Consider the following 19138-nt stretch of genomic DNA (forward strand, 5'->3'; position numbering starts at 1 on the left):
GTCACCAGCTTTCAATACGAGGCTCACCTCTTCCATCGAAGACCATGATCTGGATTCCTTTCGACGCATCGGTTGAAGAACTAATTCGTCGAAGATCGCCAGACGCAAGTTCGCTTTTACAGCACCCTTCCGACGTAGTTCAACAGAGCCCACGGAAGCCTTCTCTAAAACCATGTTCAATAGTTATGCCGAATTGCTATGACGAGTTATGAAGAGTTCGCAGGGTAGTGTCACCGCTGATTCATCTGGAGCCTAATATCTAATATTCTCTTCGGAGGTCTCCTCAAGGAAAAATGTCACCTACATGTTGGAGTCAGTTGTCGGCTGCGCCAAAGTAATGTACCGATCGTAATTAAGGGATACAGTAGACGTAAAGCATTGCTGTGGCACTGGCGTCTATCTTTTTTTTCCTTTATTCTAACCACATTCTCCTCTTCCCCTGTACCAAGCTTCCTGCGCTTCTTGATTTCCTCCGAGGCTCATACAGCTTCACTGATCATTTAGACATTGTCGATAAGAAAAGTCTGATCTCAATATTTGAGTAACAGAACGGGTCAAACGATTCTTGATGCAACATATTTCACAAATGCAGGAAGGTATACGATAAAGATTCTTTATAGTAGTTAGCTTCTGGGGTTGGTAAAAACCATAATTCTTTGTTTTTCGTGTCGAGTATCCTTTGATTTGCTCGTAGGTTTGCAAGGTCGAATATGTACGTATTGTATTATCATTATCGTATAGTTGATGTACAGGAGAAATATTATATTGTACGATCAACTCTTTACTCTGCAGATTATAAGGTGAATTTGCCATACATCTTATAGCATTCTTTTGTAGTAGGTGTACCTAAACAATTAGTAATACATGTTGCACCCCATACAAGATGACAATACTGAAGCAAGGAAAGCACCAATAAAATGTAGAGTAAAACTTTAATCTTTGCAGGGAGTATATTTCTTAGTCGAGTAATTATACCAACTGCAGGGAAGCTTTAGAACAGAGGCACTCTATGTGTTTATGCAAAGTTAAGTCTGTTGACAAGAAAACACCCAGCATTTGAATATTATCAACAACATTGATTTTATCATTACCCATGCTTTGATTATGTAATCTGGGGATAGTTTTGACCTTACGTGCATATAGGAAAACTTTTGTTTTGCTAAAGTTTAGTTTAAGAATATCAGCATCTGCCCATTTGTTTTTATTTTTACAAGCACACAGTTGGTTTTGCGTTCAATATCACCCGTCGATATACCAATAATAAGACCAGATGTGTCATCGTCTAAATAAATTATTCGGGCGTCCTCGTAGCAGAATACAATGTCATTTATATAAACTGCGAGAACGAGTGGCCCCTAAATGCTGCCTTGAGGTACTCCAGCAAGTATTGACTGTAAGGATGACCTGTTATTGCTTACATATACATATTGAGTTCTTTCGGAAGGTACGATTTCAGTAGATCGTTTGCTATTCCACGTATTCCATATTGTTTAAGCTTAGAAAAGAGAATAGAATGACTTACTGAAATGTATGACTTGACGATTCTAATATACAGAATTTTTTCAATACCTTCAGATATTACAGGCAAAACTGAGATTGGACGATAGTTGCTAATAAATATCCTATTGCCACCTTCAAACACTCGCAAAACTCGATCTTCTTGCATGGCCTTAGGGAACACAGCACTGCATACAATTAGATTGTAAATATACGTTATTACTGGGAAAATAAATCGAGTAGGTCGTTTACGGATGTAATGTGAATTCCAGTAGTCTCTGTAAATTTACTGTTTTTTAGAGAGCTGATACAGGATAAAACGTCTACGAAATCTGTAGGTTGCAAAAATAGCGAATTCACGGGGCTGGAATTTAATGGACTTGTATCAGAACTAGTAGGAATATAACTACTATTGCAACTGTCTTTGTTAAATAAAGAAGTGATTAACCACGCTTGCCATTTCAATGACTGAAACATCTTGGCCTGCATGCTCAATAATATACAGAGCATGCAAACAGCTATAAGCAATGTTGGAGCTGTCTATAAGCAATTCAGGAGCTGTCCAAGCTTTTTCCAGATCTGGTCTGACTTTTTTAAACTGTCACCCCAAATATGTTAATATAGTATTTCTTTTTCGCCGTCTTCAGTTTAGATGTAAATTCATTGCAGTATGTTTTATTTCTTAATGTACCTCAATATACTATGTTTTCACAAAATGTTCATACAGTTCATTCGTGTGCCTTATCATATGTAACATATCATGATTCACCCAGGGCTTTTGGGCCTTGCACAATTTTCTTACCTTGTTCAATGGAAAGCATTGATGATATATGTTTTTAGGGTATCTATAAAATTGTTGTACACCATATCATTATCATTAGGTTCATTAGTACTTTCCAATGTCTGCTGATTGACGGAGCTACGGAATGGCTCAAGTTGTCTTTGCGTGATTACTTGATTGAAATGTTGTTCCTTTGCTGTATTCGATATGACGCAGTTCTTGCGGACTAACATGAATATACCGAAATGATTAGCGATGTCAGTGATAGTGACATCTCCAAAATTACGACACTATGCATGTTTGTTTTAAATATATCCAACAAACATTCCCATGTAGGCGTGACTCTTGTTGCCCTTGTTATAGAATATATGAAGCCATTTGCTTACATGATTGTGTGAAGCCCATTTCAAGTACTCGTAGAAACCAACAAATTCACATTTACATCTCCTCCTAAAATTTGGTCCAGGGAATGAGCATTACCATATCCAAGAAAACTATCAATAAATGGAAGTTAGCGCTGTGCCCTTCCTGAAAGTGGTCTATAACAAACAGAAGACACTGTACTCCGCCTGCGCTAGCCTAGGACCTCATAATCAGCAGTTATGGCAGTTAATTAACTGAGATTTCGCTGTAAATATGTTTCTTTACAAGAATACTTTCTTTTAATTAAGGCAGCAAAAAAAGGACTGGTATCCAGGAAACTGAAAGGTGCATGACTGTTCAAATGTTTCGAGCATTCTTTCAATGTAATCTTTGTTTCAGAGGGGGGCGGTGGTTAAGATGAAACAGTGAAAAACGTGGTTGGTTAGCTAACACTAATTCATTAATGTCGGTCGGCAAAAAAGTCCATGCTGTTCTGTACCATCAATTAGAACCAGAGAAAGAAGAATGAAACTATTCTAGACAAGTATTCAACGTGTGCAATGGATACGACTTTCGATGTATTTGACTTCCGGAAAAAATGTTCCCATGGGACGACCAGATGTGCTTCCAGCAACATTCTCTCTGTTTGGCGTTCGCCATTCCGAACAGACCATTAAGTGTTGGGACAAGTACTCGTTCACATATACTGGAACACGAGAAGCAAACGCAAGATCAGTTGAAGTAACGCCTTGTTTCCTTGCTCTCTGTAGGAAACTGTACCGTTTTTCACGGCGTGTAATGTGCATGATTATATTCGATAATGGATTTCCACTCTGAGATCGAACACGATGACACGTCTCAATTTCACTGTCCACAAGAGGTGCTCCAATAGCTTTTGCAAGTTTCTTAGTTATTTATAGGACACTTTCGTTCGGTGAGTGCGGAACGCCTTGCACCTCCACAGTGAGTCGCCTGAAGTCTGCTCTCGTGTTCCCATACACCAGCGCGAAGAACATCACGTTCATCTTGTAACACTTTCACCGCTGCCTTGAGTTTTACATGTTTTGTTCGTACATAATTTAGGGAGGCCTTCATATATTCATAACATGTATTTATGAGGGAAAAGCTACACATGATTTTTCTGATATCCTTCGTCAGGTCTCGCTCGAAACTTTCACGTGATTCTCGGATCTCGTGTTTTATGTTGCGTTTTATTTCGTGGATGAGTTTACTCAAATCTTTACACATGGCTAGTGTAACTGTGATACAAGGTATGATTAACTGGTACAAGTTCAGTGGTCGGTTCATGGTCCAACCCACTCTTCGCAGCAACATCAGCGATAATAAAAAAATAATAGCACTTCCTGTGTTTAAGGTAGTATGAACAGATCAACCCACCTGCAAAGATTCCACATACACTTGATTAGAACATGCGCTTACGCCACCGCTGCCGTGAAAACTCACGAAAATGTTAGCCGCGATATGTGGTGAAAGAAGTTTATTACTGCTGCCGAAATTGTGATCGTTGCCCCCAATCATTTACAGCACAATTACTTTTTTTCTTTTATTGCCTCTTATACAAGACACCTTCGGTGTCATAGGTGAACCGAAAAAGTCATCTTGCTTATATACAGGGTTTCCCAAGTACTACGCACCGAGATTGAAAAACACGCAAATGCGACATAGGTGAACAGAACCAACGGAATATTGTATGCCCTCGCTTGGAGATAATCAGATTATTATTAGCATTGAGCCGAATCAAATATTTGCTGAGTGTTTATTCAACTTCTCAAATGTTATTAGATGAAAAGTATCAATTAGAGAAATGTAAACCAACATGAAGAAGTCCCGATACAACTGTTTTCATATGGGTCCTACAAAAAAAAAATTCCGGGTGGGAAAGCAGCCAGGCGATACAGGCAAGGTTGCTCTACCGACCAGTCACGGGCTTTCTTTCACGCAAGGAAAACACTCGTCATCATCATCATCATCATCATCATCATCATCATCATCATCAGTCTGGTTACGCCCACTGCAGGGCAAAGGCCTCTCCCATATTTCTCCAGCAACTCCGGTCATGTACTAATTGTGGCCATGCCGTCCCTGCAAATTTCTTAATCTCATCCGCCCGCCTAACTTTCTGCCGTCCCCGGCTAAGCTTCCCTTCTCTTGGAATCCAGTCCGCAACCCTTAATGACCATCGATTATCTTCCCTCCTCATTACATGTCCTGCCCATGCCCATTTCTTTTTCTTGATTTCAACTAAGATGTCATTAACTCGCGTCTGTTCCCTCACCCAATCTGCTCTTTTCTTATCCCTTAACGTTACACCTATCATTCTTCTTTCCATAGCTCGTTGCGTCGTCCTCAATTTGAGTAGAACCCTCTTCGTAAGCCTCCAGGTTTCTGCCCGTAGGTGAGTACTGGTAAGACACAGCTATTATACACTTTTCTCTTGAGGGATAATGGCAACCTGCTGTTCATGATCTGAGAATGCCTGCCAAACGCACCCCAGCCCATTCGTATTCTTCGGATAATTTCTGTCTCATTATCCGGATCCGCAGTCACTACTTACCCTAAGTAGATGTATTCCCTTACGACTTCCAGTGCCTCGCTGCCTATTGTAAACTGCTGTTCTCTTCCGAGACTGTTAAACATTACTTTAGTTTTCTGCAGATTAATTTTTAGACCCACTCTTCTGCTTTGCCTCTCCAGGTTAGTGAGCATGCATTGCAGTCGGTCCCCTGAGTTACTAAGCAAGGCAATATCGTCAGCGAATCGCAAGTTACTCAGGTATTCTACATTAACTTTTATCCCCATTTCTTCCCAATCCAGGTCTCTGAATACCTCCTGTAAACACGCTGTGAATAGCATTGGAGAGATCTTATCTCCCTGCCTGACGCCTTTCTTTATTGGGATTTTGTTGCTTTCTTTATGGAGGACTACGGTGGCTGCGGAGCCGCTATAGATATTTTTCAGTATTTTTACATATGGCTCGTCTACACCCTGATTCCGTAATGCCTCCATGACTGCTGAGGTTTCGACAGAATCAAATGCTTTCTCGTAATCAATGAAAGCTATATATAAGGGTTGGTTATATTCCGCACATTTCTCTATCACCTGATTGATAGTGTGAATGTGATCTATTGTTGAGTAGCCTTTACGGAATCCTGCCTGGTCCTTTGCTTGACAGAAGACTAAGGTGTTCCTGATTCTATTTGCGATTACCTTAGTAAATAGTTTGTAGGCAACGGACAGTAAGCTGATCGGTCTATAATTTTTCAGTCTTTGGCGTCCCCTTTCTTATTGATTAGGATTATGTTAGCGTTTTTCCAAGATTCCTGCACGCTCGACGTTATGAGGCATTGCGTATACAGGGTGGCCAGTTTCTCTAGAACAATCTGCCCACCATCCTTCAGTAAATCTGCTGTTACCTGATCCTCCCCAGTTGCCTTTCCCCTTTGCATATCTCCCAAGGCTTTCTTTACTTCTTCCGGCGTTACCTGTGGGATTTCGAATTCCTCTAGACTATTTTCTCTTTCACTCTTATATAGCACGTATATGGCAATGGAAGGCTGTATCAGGAGTTTTTCTTGTTGCTCTACAATTTTCTCATTCACACAGTTCATGTAAATATAATTATTTAATAGATGATTAATTAATTACTTAGGACACAACGTGCAAATATGAGGAACACAAAAAATAATCTGCCTACTTCCAAGGGCTGACTAACAACATTACCTTGGTTCTCTCCAGCAACCCGGAGGATAAGCATGAATGTACACCGAAGTGCACCCTCTGCGGTGGCCTTCATCCCGCGGATGACAAAACATGCAAGCAAAGGTTCCAAATTCCGTTTGTACTTAAAACTGAGAAGAGTACGGCGCAACGGTGAACAATCCAAACAACTAACTGGGTCGCCAACCCCTCTCAAGCCGGCCCTCAGCAGCTGGCACAGATCCAGGAGCCGATCCCGAGACCCCGCAGGCGAGGATGGCGGCTACCAGGACCGTGCCCCTTCTAGGGGCAAGAAACGCTCACGGAAATGGTAACCCTCCCAGGCTATAAATCACATACCCAAGATGGTGATGGGAAGAGGAGAAACAGCACATTAGTCACCAACGAATGTGCGTTCATGGCTCACGATCTGAATCTTGACTCTAATAAGGTCGAACACTCGCTCGTTGAAATCATCCGCGGCGGACAGTTCAAGACGAGTATATTTACACTTAACATAAACAGTACTCCCAAACACTTCAGGCAAAGATATCGCGGCAATTATCAACAGGGCTACAAGCAAGGCCAAGACATTCCCACTCCTGGTGGCCGGATATTACAATGCTCCGCATCAAGCAGGGGGTACCAAAAAGCTAACCGTAAGGGCGTCGACCTATGGCAAACTACAGTCAATAATAACCTCACGCTTATAACAGATCCGGCTTTTCCGATCAGGATCGGCAACTCCTGCTCTACGCATACCACCTGATCTCTTTTCATACGGAACGTGGAATAGGCATCTTGTTCCAACCTCCAAGTGGACCTTGGCAATGATCGCAACTTCCTGGCCACCTCCGTCAACGTGAGAAGCGGAGACCTCAAAGAATTCACTATTACAGATTGGGATTACTTTCGCAAGGTTAGGGAAGTGCGAACTCAAACACATGACTCAGCACTTAGCCTTGAGCAGTGGGCTAAACAGATAAAGGAGGATATCCGCGTGGCGACAAAGAAAATCCAGACTGAACAGGAGGTGGACAGGATGGATAGCCGCCTCGCTCATCTTTTAGAAGCTAAAACGTCACTGTTGAACAGATGGAAAGGGCGGGAACTCAACCGAAGGCTGTGAAAAAAGATTGCGGAGCTCAAGAAAACTATAGAAGAGCACTGCCAAACCTTGAGCAGAGAACAATGGGATGAAGTCTGCAATTCCGTTGATCCATGGCCAGATGAGAGTTGGAGCTAAATGGAACCTACTCAAGCATCTGCTCATGATACCAATAACAAGCCAAACCAAAGACAAGTGATAGCGAAGGTTCTTCACCAGGCATCACAATGACAGACATTGCAGACCGTACTCGAGTGACGAAGACTACCCCACTACAAAGGCGCATCTTGCCCCGAGCTAGATCAACCTTTCAAGGCATGCGAAGTAAGGGAAGCTCTCCAGAATGTAAATTGCAGGTCGGCCCCTGGTCCTTATGGCATCCCCAACCGCAGCCTCAGAAACCTGGATGACTGCTCTATAGAATGTTGACAGAGGAGATTAATAGAATATGGGAACGAGGGGTTGTCCCGGAGTCCTGGAAAATGGCCTCGGTCATCCTCATTCCAAAGCCTGGAAGGCCTCCGCTTCTCTCAAACCTCAGACCCATTTCTGTCACGGCCTGCATGGGGAAAGTAGCAGGAACATGTCATACACAATCGAAATTCTAAGCAAATCAAGAAACAAGGATTGTGTCCGTACAACATGATCGGCTTTCGTCCGGCCCTGTCAACGCTACACGTGATGGACCTCATCAAGTGTCATATCATTGACAACACCACATGAGATATAAAAGGCATCCTAGGCTTAGACCTGGAGAAGGCATTTGACAGTGTATCCCATGGTCACATTCTGAACCTCATCTCGGAGCTCAATTTGGGAGACGCCTTCCACAGATACATAGGCTTGTTCCTACGGAATCGCAAGGTCACGCTTAAAATAAATGACCTCAAGTCCGAGAATTTCAGTTTGGGCCCCAGAGGCACGCCACGAGGAGCGGCAGTGTCACCACTGGTTTTTAACATCGCCATGAAGAAACTATCGCAAAGGCTCTCCAACATAGAAGGGATCAATCATATGCTCTATGCTGATGACATCACAATCTGGTGCACTGGAAGAAGCGAAGAAGCCGTTGAATTAGGCTTACAGAAGGCTGTAGATCAAGCAGAGATGTACCTGGAAAATACGGGGCTTAGCTTCTCTCCGAGCAAGTATGAGCTCCTCCTCTACAGGCCAGTCAGGGGAGGTCCCAAACCTAGAGGCTGGAAACCGTTGTTTGAAATAAACATAAACTTTACACTAAAAGCAGCTGTACCATCCCCAGAGTAGATACCATTCGGGTCCTTGACTTGTTGATCGAATCCAATGGCAGTAACAATGCGAAGCTCAACAAGCTCACAGCCAAGACTGACAATGTGATCAGACTCATCAAAATGTCTCGAATAGGCGCGGAGGTTTAAAAGAAGGCAACCTCCTCTGTCATATAGTTTATGTGGCAGCCATGCACAACTGGTATAACTCCGAGAAGAAACGATTAAACACGATCATTAGAAGTATAAAAAGTACTAGGCGAGAACGGACCTCCTTATGCAACTAGGAGTGCACAACACACTGGACGAGATAATCGAGGCCCAGGAGTCAGCCCAACTATCCCGTTTATCCTGTACCCCTGCCGGAAAGAAGATCCCGGTGGTTCGTGAGATGAACCCTATAATCATGGAAGAGCTGTAATATGAAATTTCAGAAGATCAAAGGAACAACATACGAGTTGCACGGTTTCCCCGTAATGTTCATCCTCAACGCAATGTAAGCAGACGCAGGGCAACAGCCCTCGCCGTCCTCAAGCATACTAAGGGCGATCCGTACTCGGCATGTTTTGTCGACGCAGCCCAATATGGACAGTCGTCTAACTTCGCCATTGCCCTCGTTGATCACAACGGACAGATAGTGAATGCGGCTTCCCTGAAGCGCTCAACACCAACCAGAGCGGAGCAGGACGGAGTTGCTATAGCACCCCCAGACAACAACAGATCACAAATCTTCACTAATTCGAGCTCGGCAGTCAGGGCTTTCGCTTCAATATCCGTCGCTGAGGAGGCTCACAAGATTCTCAAGAACAAGATAATCTCTCCGCACACCATCACGTGGTTTCCGACTCACCGCGACCCCCAGCTTGACTCCTTTCCCAATTTCAATGACATCGCCCACTCCCAAGCGCGCGCACTAATCCACCACGCGGGAGCAGGAAAAAGCTCAGACTCCGGGGTTCTCCAGTTTCGGGACACTCTCACTACTTTCAGCGAAATTACTATGCACTATCACATGGGTATCAGGACTTATTCTCCCCCTCACAGCAAACTGGCTAGACCTCTGGCGTCCACTTTACACATGCTTCAGACTAAGTGCTATCCAAACCTGGTCCTTTTTCACACGATCACTCCAGAGACATTTAGCCCAACTTCCCCGGACTGTGGGCTGTTAGTAATCTCGCACACATTATCTGGCGATGCCCCTCCATACAGGGACCCAATCGCATCACAGAAGAATGGAGCTCTGCCATCCAGAGCTCAGAATATGCCCGTCAAACTTTGGCTGTCCAGAGAGCCCATGATGCGGCGGGCAAAGCTTATCAGGACCTTGTAATTAAAGTTCCCTGTCTGTCTGTCTGTCTGTCTGTCTGTCTGTCTGTCTGTCTGTCTGTCTGTCTGTCTGTCTGTCTGTCTGTCTGTCTGTCTGTCTGTCTGTCTGTCTGTCTGTCTGTCTGTCTGTCTGTCTGTCTGTCTGTCTGTCTGTCTGTCTGTCTGTCTGTCTGTCTGTCTGTCTGTCTGTCTGTCTGTCTGTCTGTCTGTCTGTCTGTCTGTCTGTCTGTCTGTCTGTCTGTCTGTCTGTCTGTCTGTCTGTCTGTCTGTCTGTCTGTCTGTCTGTCTGTCTGTCTGTCTGTCTGTCTGTCTGTCTGTCTGTCTGTCTGTCTGTCTGTCTGTCTGTCTGTCTGTCTGTCTGTCTGTCTGTCTGTCTGTCTGTCTGTCTGTCTGTCTGTCTGTCTGTCTGTCTGTCTGTCTGTCTGTCTGTCTGTCTGTCTGTCTGTCTGTCTGTCTGTCTGTCTGTCTGTCTGTCTGTCTGTCTGTCTGTCTGTCTGTCTGTCTGTCTGTCTGTCTGTCTGTCTGTCTGTCTGTCTGTCTGTCTGTCTGTCTGTCTGTCTGTCTGTCTGTCTGTCTGTCTGTCTGTCTGTCTGTCTGTCTGTCTGTCTGTCTGTCTGTCTGTCTGTCTGTCCAGCTACACTCTATTTGGACAACTTTAAATCCATATACATGGAAGTTTGGACCCCCGCTATAAAGGAATCAGTGGCAGGTTATCACAGCATACGCAGAACGATGGGTTAATCTGGCTGCTGGACTTCCGGAGTAGTCTGGAATTCCTGGAAAAGCTAGACGCCACTTTATAAAAATTGGGTTGCTATATTGCTAATCTGTATGAAAAATAAAATGCGTAAAGGTTAGCTATATAACCTAAAGAAGCGCTTCAAATTTTCATATTAAAAAAAACCATGTGAACTTCTTAGAGACATGCGGTCAGCGTTTTAAAGGGGGCAGTTTCGTTTTCGTTAATTATTTTGTTTTCAAGTTGAGACAGCCACCTAAAACGTGTTATGACATTTTACTGAGGATTAAGATTTCTTCATTTCAAATAACCTATGACAAGACATGAAAAATTAGTCATGGTAACCAAACGTACTTATTTAATGACTGCATGGCTGATAGAATTGACGGCCTGCAAGATTAAAGGCTACCACTTTGATACTGGACAAAGTGATAGTAGTCGATAGTGACTCAATACTACCAGCTCCTAGTTTTTATAGTTAAATCACTGTTTAAATGAGTTAGCATTTGAGATCCCAGATACTATGCTCTGCAAAGCACAAGAACCTCCAACCAAGGTTATCAGTAGGCATAACTTGAAAAATTCACGTTGTCAGTTTGCAATGGTAATGTAACAAATAGAAATAGAATCAGTTTTTTCAGGGATAGAGATGATAACGTATAAGAACGAAGGATACCATTTTCTTAATAAGCAAAGCAATTTGTGACCGTCTATTACTGAACCTTACTGTCGCCTAGTAACTATATATGAATCATCACTAGGGTGGTTGCTTGGGCTAATTGGTAATTCATGATCAGAAATAACGTACAGCGCAAAGGACAAGGACAGCGAAAGACGACATACACAGCACTGACTTCCAACAATGTTGGAAGTCAGCGCTGTGTATGTCGTCTTTCGCTGTCCTTGTCCTTTGCGCTGTACGTTATTTTTGATCATGAATCATCACTTGTAGGACCTTTCATTTGATATAATGGTGATATGTCACATGAAACTGAGCTTTACGTTGATGATCACCCATGACCTGTGGTAATCAGTCAGCAGCGGGAATTAAATGGATACTCCAATAATGACAGCTTGATTGCTATCAATTATGAATTGCGCTAATGAATACTTCCACTGAACCAGTTAAATAAATGATTCATTATCACTAATGACTGAATCCTACCATTTCCCAGTAGGCATAGTTTATTCGCTAGTTTTATTACATTTATTTCATATCAAAGACAGTTGGGTGTTCAAAACAGGGAGGACCTAAAAGATTATGTTATAAACTAGCGAATACTAGTGACTCTAATCCTACTAGTGGTTGGCTGTAGACGCTTTGTAAATTTCACAATACCTCGAAGTGTGATTAATAATTGATTTCCATAACGCCGTGTTCAATTGGAGGCTACCGAGAGCCTTGCAGAAAAAATTATTTCGGTACACTAGTGATCAAAGCCTACTAGTGTTTAGTGATCACTGTATTACTGTAGGATGTTTCGGTTGATAGTGACGACGTCGTCGGGCATGCGTCGTTCCGTCGCTTAAAACTTCGTGCTAATGTTTTCTTGACATTGTTTACTCGAGCTTACCTCACCTAGAAATGTTTTATCAAGGGTTTCTTGACGTTCATTACAACGTAAACACACACATTCCTTTAGTTTGATTAGGAGAGAAACGCCTGTAACAGCTGGGCTCCATCCCACTACCTCCCACAAAGTAGCAGTCCATCATAGCCACTGAACCAACAAAATCATTTCCGCGAGGTATAAATTTGCTGTGTACATCAGTGTATATATGGTTTCTTTACGATTTATCAATTCTTAGCAAGGAGGCAAGAGCGCGGTGTACGGCGTGTGATGTTCATGAAGAAATAAATTACATCGGATTTGTACCAACACGGTCAGCTTGCGAAAAGAATGGAACAGCGAACTCAAACCACTAAAGGAAGCAGGTCTTGGAACACTGACCAGATTCACGTTAACTTATACCTCTTCTCCTGTCACTCACCAACGCCCAAGAAAAGGTTCTCTGCATGTGCGCGCCAACCATGACAAAATAAAGACAAACAAATTGATGCCTCTGGCACGGAGCACAATGCAACCGGGTGCCTTCGTGCAAATTCTCAAATGAATTTTTACGCTTAGGCCACCTGAGATGCCAAGCGTGTTTCTGCATATCCTTAAAAATGAACCCAGTACCATCATTTAGCAAGCGTCCATTAAAATGAATGCTATAGCATTACATGCCCCATTGCGCGAAAATCAGGCGGCGGCATCGGCGGCGCAAGCGAGACAGCGCAAAGTGTAAAAACACGTCAGAGATGCTCGGATTGAGGTCAAATTGCTCAGGGAGGTTGATGTAAAAAGTGCAAATTAGTGAATTTGAAAACAATATTCCGTACATTTTTGTATAAATAGGAATTGATCCCGGAACTCCGGCGTGCGATACAATCACGCTTTCCCATCGCCACGGCGGCTGTGCGGTTCTGGCTAACTAAATGTGTGCCTAGTGCATGTGTCATCGTACACATCATGTCGGAGCTCTCGGGCTGACTAAATATGTGGCATAGTGGTTGCATTACTGCGCACGTGATGGCGCTTCCAACGTGAAGGAGGCGGTGCCATGTCATGAAAGAAAAACGTGGGGGTGAAAAATTCATCCTTCTGCAGCAAAATTACCCGGATGTTCACAGCGTATGGCCAACGTATACGGAAACACATACACCGAATCAGCAGAAGAAATTTTAATGGATGGCGAAAACATGAGTAGAGAATATTTCACCGCAGGAACTATAATCATTTTGAATTTCCGCACGTAAGCGGTCTTAGCTGTCTCTGCCTTTTTTTTTTTTGAAGTTAGCTTTTCAGGCTACGACAACTGCAGCGAGAAAAGTATGTTTTTGCTTTTTAGCACACCCGATGTAGCCACATAGTACTTCGGTCGACAAGAAATTTAGGCGAGGTGTGGGTTGGAAGGTGGACGGACAGGGTGGTGGGGCAGGGTGTTTTTTGCTTCGTGAAATTCTGCACGCACTATATCGAAGCGGGACCGAGCCTCTTGTACGCCTATCAATTACAGCATGACTGCAGATTGCTATTCGACCAGCCGGCCAGTGAAATCGCGCTGTGCGCAGAAAGTGAATGTTGTGGAGCTGCTTTTTGGGAATTCTGTTTTTCTTTCAGTACACTGCGTACCTGATTACTCGAAATTTGTATGTTTAAGGTTCGTACGTCATGCCCTGATTTGCTGGATTTGCTCAGGCGATTGGGTTTGACTCTCCAAGGTGGCATAATTACGATGTATCTTTTATGTTTCATTTCAGACTCACCATTGAATTCCATGATGGAAACAACCGCAGAAGCCACCGTTACAGCAAAACGGGTTTGAAGATTAATTATTTATTCAACGTGTACATTCGTAACACGCCTGCAGGGTGGCTTATATACGCAGATTTTCAGGCAACGCCAGTCCTCATAGTACATGAAGTCTATCATGATATCATCTCGCCTATATTCACCCCAGCAGGCATCCTAATGATGAATATGGTAAGTATGAATGAAAAAAAAGTACAGGGGTATCTTCCGCAGGGTTACAAAATCATTGTAGCACCTACAGATCTCTAAGAATCGCTAAGGGCCTCAAGCTCCCTGCCACCATTCACGATATCGAGCCAAACCATCGGTACGCTTTAATCATAAGGTTCAGGAGTCAATAACCGCTTTCACCACCCCCATTCTCATACACGTATGGTGGGAATACACGCACAGCAGGAACCAAGAAAACGAGGCAGGTCGATTTATTATATCCGCGTAGACGCGTTCCCCCTTCCTTAGCATGGAGCTATTTGGCCATGCATAGCTCTTTCGTCATTAAACATCAAACATTCATACGATCAAAACATTGGTATTGTCATTCTTTTTAGAGCTCAACGGCGAAATTCTGTCAGTGTACTGCCCAAAGAGAGATTATCACCCTATTGTTCAGCTACAGGAAATTGTCATGGTAAAAGAGACCTGCAACGTTATGCAACAATTTCGCGCTACCGCTACGTTGGAGCCAGGCCGTGTGCAAGCCTAGAAAGCACTTTAACTAGGATATGATGCCGCACATTCTCCTGGGTGCTTAGGCGAACTCGAATGTCAAGGGGTAATTGACCTGATCTCGTCGTTGTTGTCTAATACATTGAAACGCGTCGTATGCGCCAAACAACCTGCACATTAGGTTTTCTGAAAATTTCTGCCAAGGGATGTAACTTCAGAAGCATACTTCCTCATCAGCCTTATAGTTGATGCATCTAGTGGGAAATTCTCACATTGCGCGTCATAACGTCGTTTGCTGGGGAATTCCCATCCGCGTGAACATTAGCACACTGAGTGAAAGCTTCAGCATTCATGTCTAAATGACTGCAGTCACGTGGCACCGATCAAGCATTGTCGTCATATCGCGGCCATCAAGAAGTCTAAATGACGTTCTTCGCACAGTTTTGTGTGGCGGTGTGTTATACGTTAATGTGGCATAAACTTGAATGTCATTCATATTACGACAACAAAGCCTTCATAGCCGACTTAACACGCATTTGGAGTAGCTGGATTATGCATATCTTCTAACCACTTCAAATAATGAAAGTCACAGGTATGCGCGTAACCCAGAGCACAGAGCAACTTGTTAGATTGGCTCCACAGGATCTCCATGTTTGGCAGCACGTACTACAGGTTATTCACTGTGACGTCTCCTCCCGTCGTTTCTACGTGGAAGGCTCGATGTGGCTCTTCCTTGGGTGTTTTCGCCGCTGACACTGGTGGCACAATTTCTCCGCGACGAAGGGCCGCTGTCATTTTAGAGCGCAGCTCTTTGGCGTCCGTTCCTGGGTTTCGCGTCGTCGTCGTCGTCGGCGTTGTCGGCGTCAGCCTCGTAACCAGCTCGCCGACGAATCTGCTGCTCCGCCGCCGCGCATGCGCGCTGTCGGCTCTCCGGGCGAGGGAGGATGATGGAAGGGAGGAGGAGAGACTGTGGAGGATGGCTGGCTACACAAATGGCTCTTTGGCGTCCGTTCCTGGGTTTCGCGTCGTCGTCGGCGTTGTCTTCGGCCTCGTAACCAGCTCGCCGACGAATCTGCTCCGCCGCCGCGCATGCGCGCTGTCGGCTCTCCGGGCGAGGGAGGATGATGGAAGGGAGGAGGAGAGACTGTGGAGCAGGGCTGGCTACACAAATGGCTCTTTGGCGTCCGTTCCTGGGTTTCGCGTCGTCGTCGGCGTTATCGTCGGCCTCGTAACCAGCTCCGCCCCCCTTTCATCCCCCCAGCGCTAGCAGCGACCGACTGATACCGCTTTCGTGAGTCCGCTACCGCACTCACGAAAGACGTCGTGCACTTCCTGCAACTCGCATTAACCGTCCATCGATCCACACCGATGTTAGTAGTGGGGGACTTTAATGTTGACATAAAGACAAACAGCAATTTCCTAACACTTATGCGGGAGAACATCCCGTTCCTCTCGCTCGTAACGCGTCCCACGGCTGTGACAACCTCGCGAGGCACTTGTATAGATCTCGTCTTTGAGAATCAAGCATTGGTGTACCAAGTCGAACATATATCAGTCTATTTCTCCGACCACAAAGCTTCCTTCATGACTGTCAAGAACTGTTAGTGAAGTCTTTGTTAAAGGAATACGTGTGAAAAATTAAAAAAAAATTCTGTGATAGCGCATACATGTGTTGCTCGATTTCTTTGCCTCAATCTATCGAAAAGGTGAAACAGCTTAATTGCTGCGCTCAAATTTCGCATTAGGAAGTAACGTAATCGTCGGTAATTTTTTGTTGGAAAGAAAGCGTGTGAACAAAACCATAGTGCCACAAAAGACGGGCTGTGCGGCGACAATGCATACGATATGGCACCAGAGTAGAGCACGCGTCTATAATTAAACAAAGCATTGCATGAGCAGAGGCCTCTGTGTGCTGGCTGCTGTGAATCGCGCACACGCATCTACGGGCTGCATCTCGCGATCTCCCGATTAGCGAGGCAGTCACGCCACAATTCGCTCCGTTTGCAATGTGCTGCACGAGACAGATTGTCCGTGCCAGCAACGTTAGTCACAGTGGTTTGTTCCTGCTAAGGATGGCACGAAGGAGAAGAAACTCCCTAAAAGAAGGTGACAGAAGAAAAAAGGCAATATAAAAGAAAACATATTGCAGGTAGGGTGATGTTGTCAGTAGCATAGTAAGTGTCCGATGCGACGCATGAAGTAGGTAAATACAAAATAAAATAAACCCACAGTCCTAATGAGACGACGCATTTAAGTCTTAGTTGGGACACCAAACCGATTGATTAAATACATAAGAACAAGAAGTCCAGGGCATTGTGCTGTTTTGATGGGTAAGGCCAGGGACTCAGCTTCTCAGTCAATGTCTAGGGGCTATGGTCAGTCATTTTGATGTTCATCGTATATTGATATCACTCGTCTCTGTAGGTAGGGAACTCAAGCAGAATGTGCACTAGAGATTCTACCACGCCACAGTTCTCACAACATGGTTTTGTGGTCTCTCCAATGGAGAAAAAAAGATTGTTCGCGTATGCAACGTTAAGCCATAGCCGGTGGTAGAGGGTCTCCAGATGGCATGGTATACATTGTGGTAGCCTTGGTTGGAGTTCTCGGTCAATGCTTGTGATTATCTGAAATTTAAGACCATCATATACTCCTCTGATGAATAAACATTGCTTCGCCAAAGCTTCAGATTCACTTTTAAGGAAAAAACTTTTATAAAGTTCATGCGATCATGTTCTTTGTGGGCTGCCTCACCCGCCTTTTCATTACCTATACTTCCACAATAAACTGGAAGCCTCTGAAATTCTATCGCATGTCCAGCATTAGATGCCATGTGGTGTAGGCATGCTATGTGCAGGGCCAAAATGTAATTTCTTCATTAAGTACTTTTTGTGAAATGCTCTGCAATGCTTCTGTCGAGTGTGTTAAGATTGACTATTGTTGTTGAAGTTGCTATGTTACGTATTTTAGTGCCTGTTTCGTCCCGTATCATTCAGACAATGATAAGGACGTTACTTGCTCTAAACGCCACGAAAATTCCTTGTCTGTGGAAGGAACGAAAATACCTCAGGAATACCTCAGGTGGCCTAGAAGAACCGTCAGTAAATATGTGCTTCCTAGTGGAATACTTCTCGCTCACGCAGCCCAGGGACATCTGTAAGGTAGCTTTTTGAGGCATGTTCTTCTCAGAATTTTCCACGGATGTACTTTCGAATGCGTAGAGGAGACAGTATCCATGGCGGGAAATGTGGCGGCGTGATATGTCGTGTCTATTTGAGGATACAAAGTGGAATTTCGCAACAGGTCGCCCAAATCCGGAATTGTTTTGCATTTTCACGTTGCTCAAGAAATGGTTCTTGCTTTGGGCCAGGTGTCTTATGTGTATGCGGGCGGTTTCCTGATTCTTAGCTGGTCAAAACTTAAACAGCGGCTCTCGGCTAGTTTCCCAGTACAAGAAGACCCCTTCGAATGACCAATGCAAACAAGCAGTCTATTTTTACGTGTTGCTTCCAAGCTTTTAATATTAGTTGAGAACAGTCACTTCACAATACGAAGACCGTAGTGTAGATGGTCATCAACGTAAGCATTATGAAGCATCACGATCGACCGGCAGTGGCCACCCTACCGAGGTCCAGAAGATAATTATTAATTTCGAATGTGCCGGGGATTCTGCCCCGTAACATTTTCACATCCAGTGTCCAGGAGAGGTTATGTTTGATCAAGACACCGAGAAAGCGATGTGTCTATACGTAGGGAAGGGCTCGACCCATAAGCATCAGCGGGTAGCCATCTATGCGCTTTCGAGTTAAGGTGATAGATGGAGCCCCCGCATAGTAAGGTAGGAGAACATGCTGAAAAGCGCATGCTGTTGCCGCTGCTGACTTACTCGATGAGATCCTACCGCATTTCATATACAGATATCACATGCACACAGCGTGATATGTACTCGAGTTTGTAGAACCTTGCTCAAGGGAACTAGAGCGATGTTGAGTAAAAAAAGGGCTAAGGACTACCCTTGTGAAACTACGTTTTCAACAAGGGTATTTTCTATGTACCACTCCTGCTTTGGCTGCTAAAAAGCAGCTGGCAGTATTTTCAAATAATAAATAAAATGTAACAAGTTGTCATACCTTCAGGGGTTACCATACAGACTTGCCGTTCTTCGAGATAATTGATAGCCATGTATAAAGGGGTCCTCCAAGGAACAGCTTCAAGGGCCTGAAGAACTGTGTGATGTAAACATAACCGAAGGTGGCTTTGATGTCAAGAAAGATGATGGTTGGAATATACAGAGCACTTAGTTGCTCTTCTATGGAGGAAATCAAGGATATT

General features: G+C 44.1%; 1 protein-coding gene across 1 annotated transcript in view; it reads left to right on the top strand.

Moving 5' to 3' along the window:
- Positions 1-19138, top strand: part of LOC135916091 (uncharacterized) — a 107574-nt gene that overhangs the window by 83985 nt on the left and 4451 nt on the right. The window contains exon 9 of the mRNA XM_065449322.1: positions 14089-14311. Within this exon, the coding sequence (XP_065305394.1) occupies positions 14089-14311 (223 nt within the window). The remainder of the gene's footprint in view (positions 1-14088; positions 14312-19138) is intronic.

The sequence above is a fragment of the Dermacentor albipictus genome, chromosome 7, assembly GCF_038994185.2.
Source record: "Dermacentor albipictus isolate Rhodes 1998 colony chromosome 7, USDA_Dalb.pri_finalv2, whole genome shotgun sequence".
Classification (NCBI taxonomy): domain Eukaryota; kingdom Metazoa; phylum Arthropoda; class Arachnida; order Ixodida; family Ixodidae; genus Dermacentor; species Dermacentor albipictus.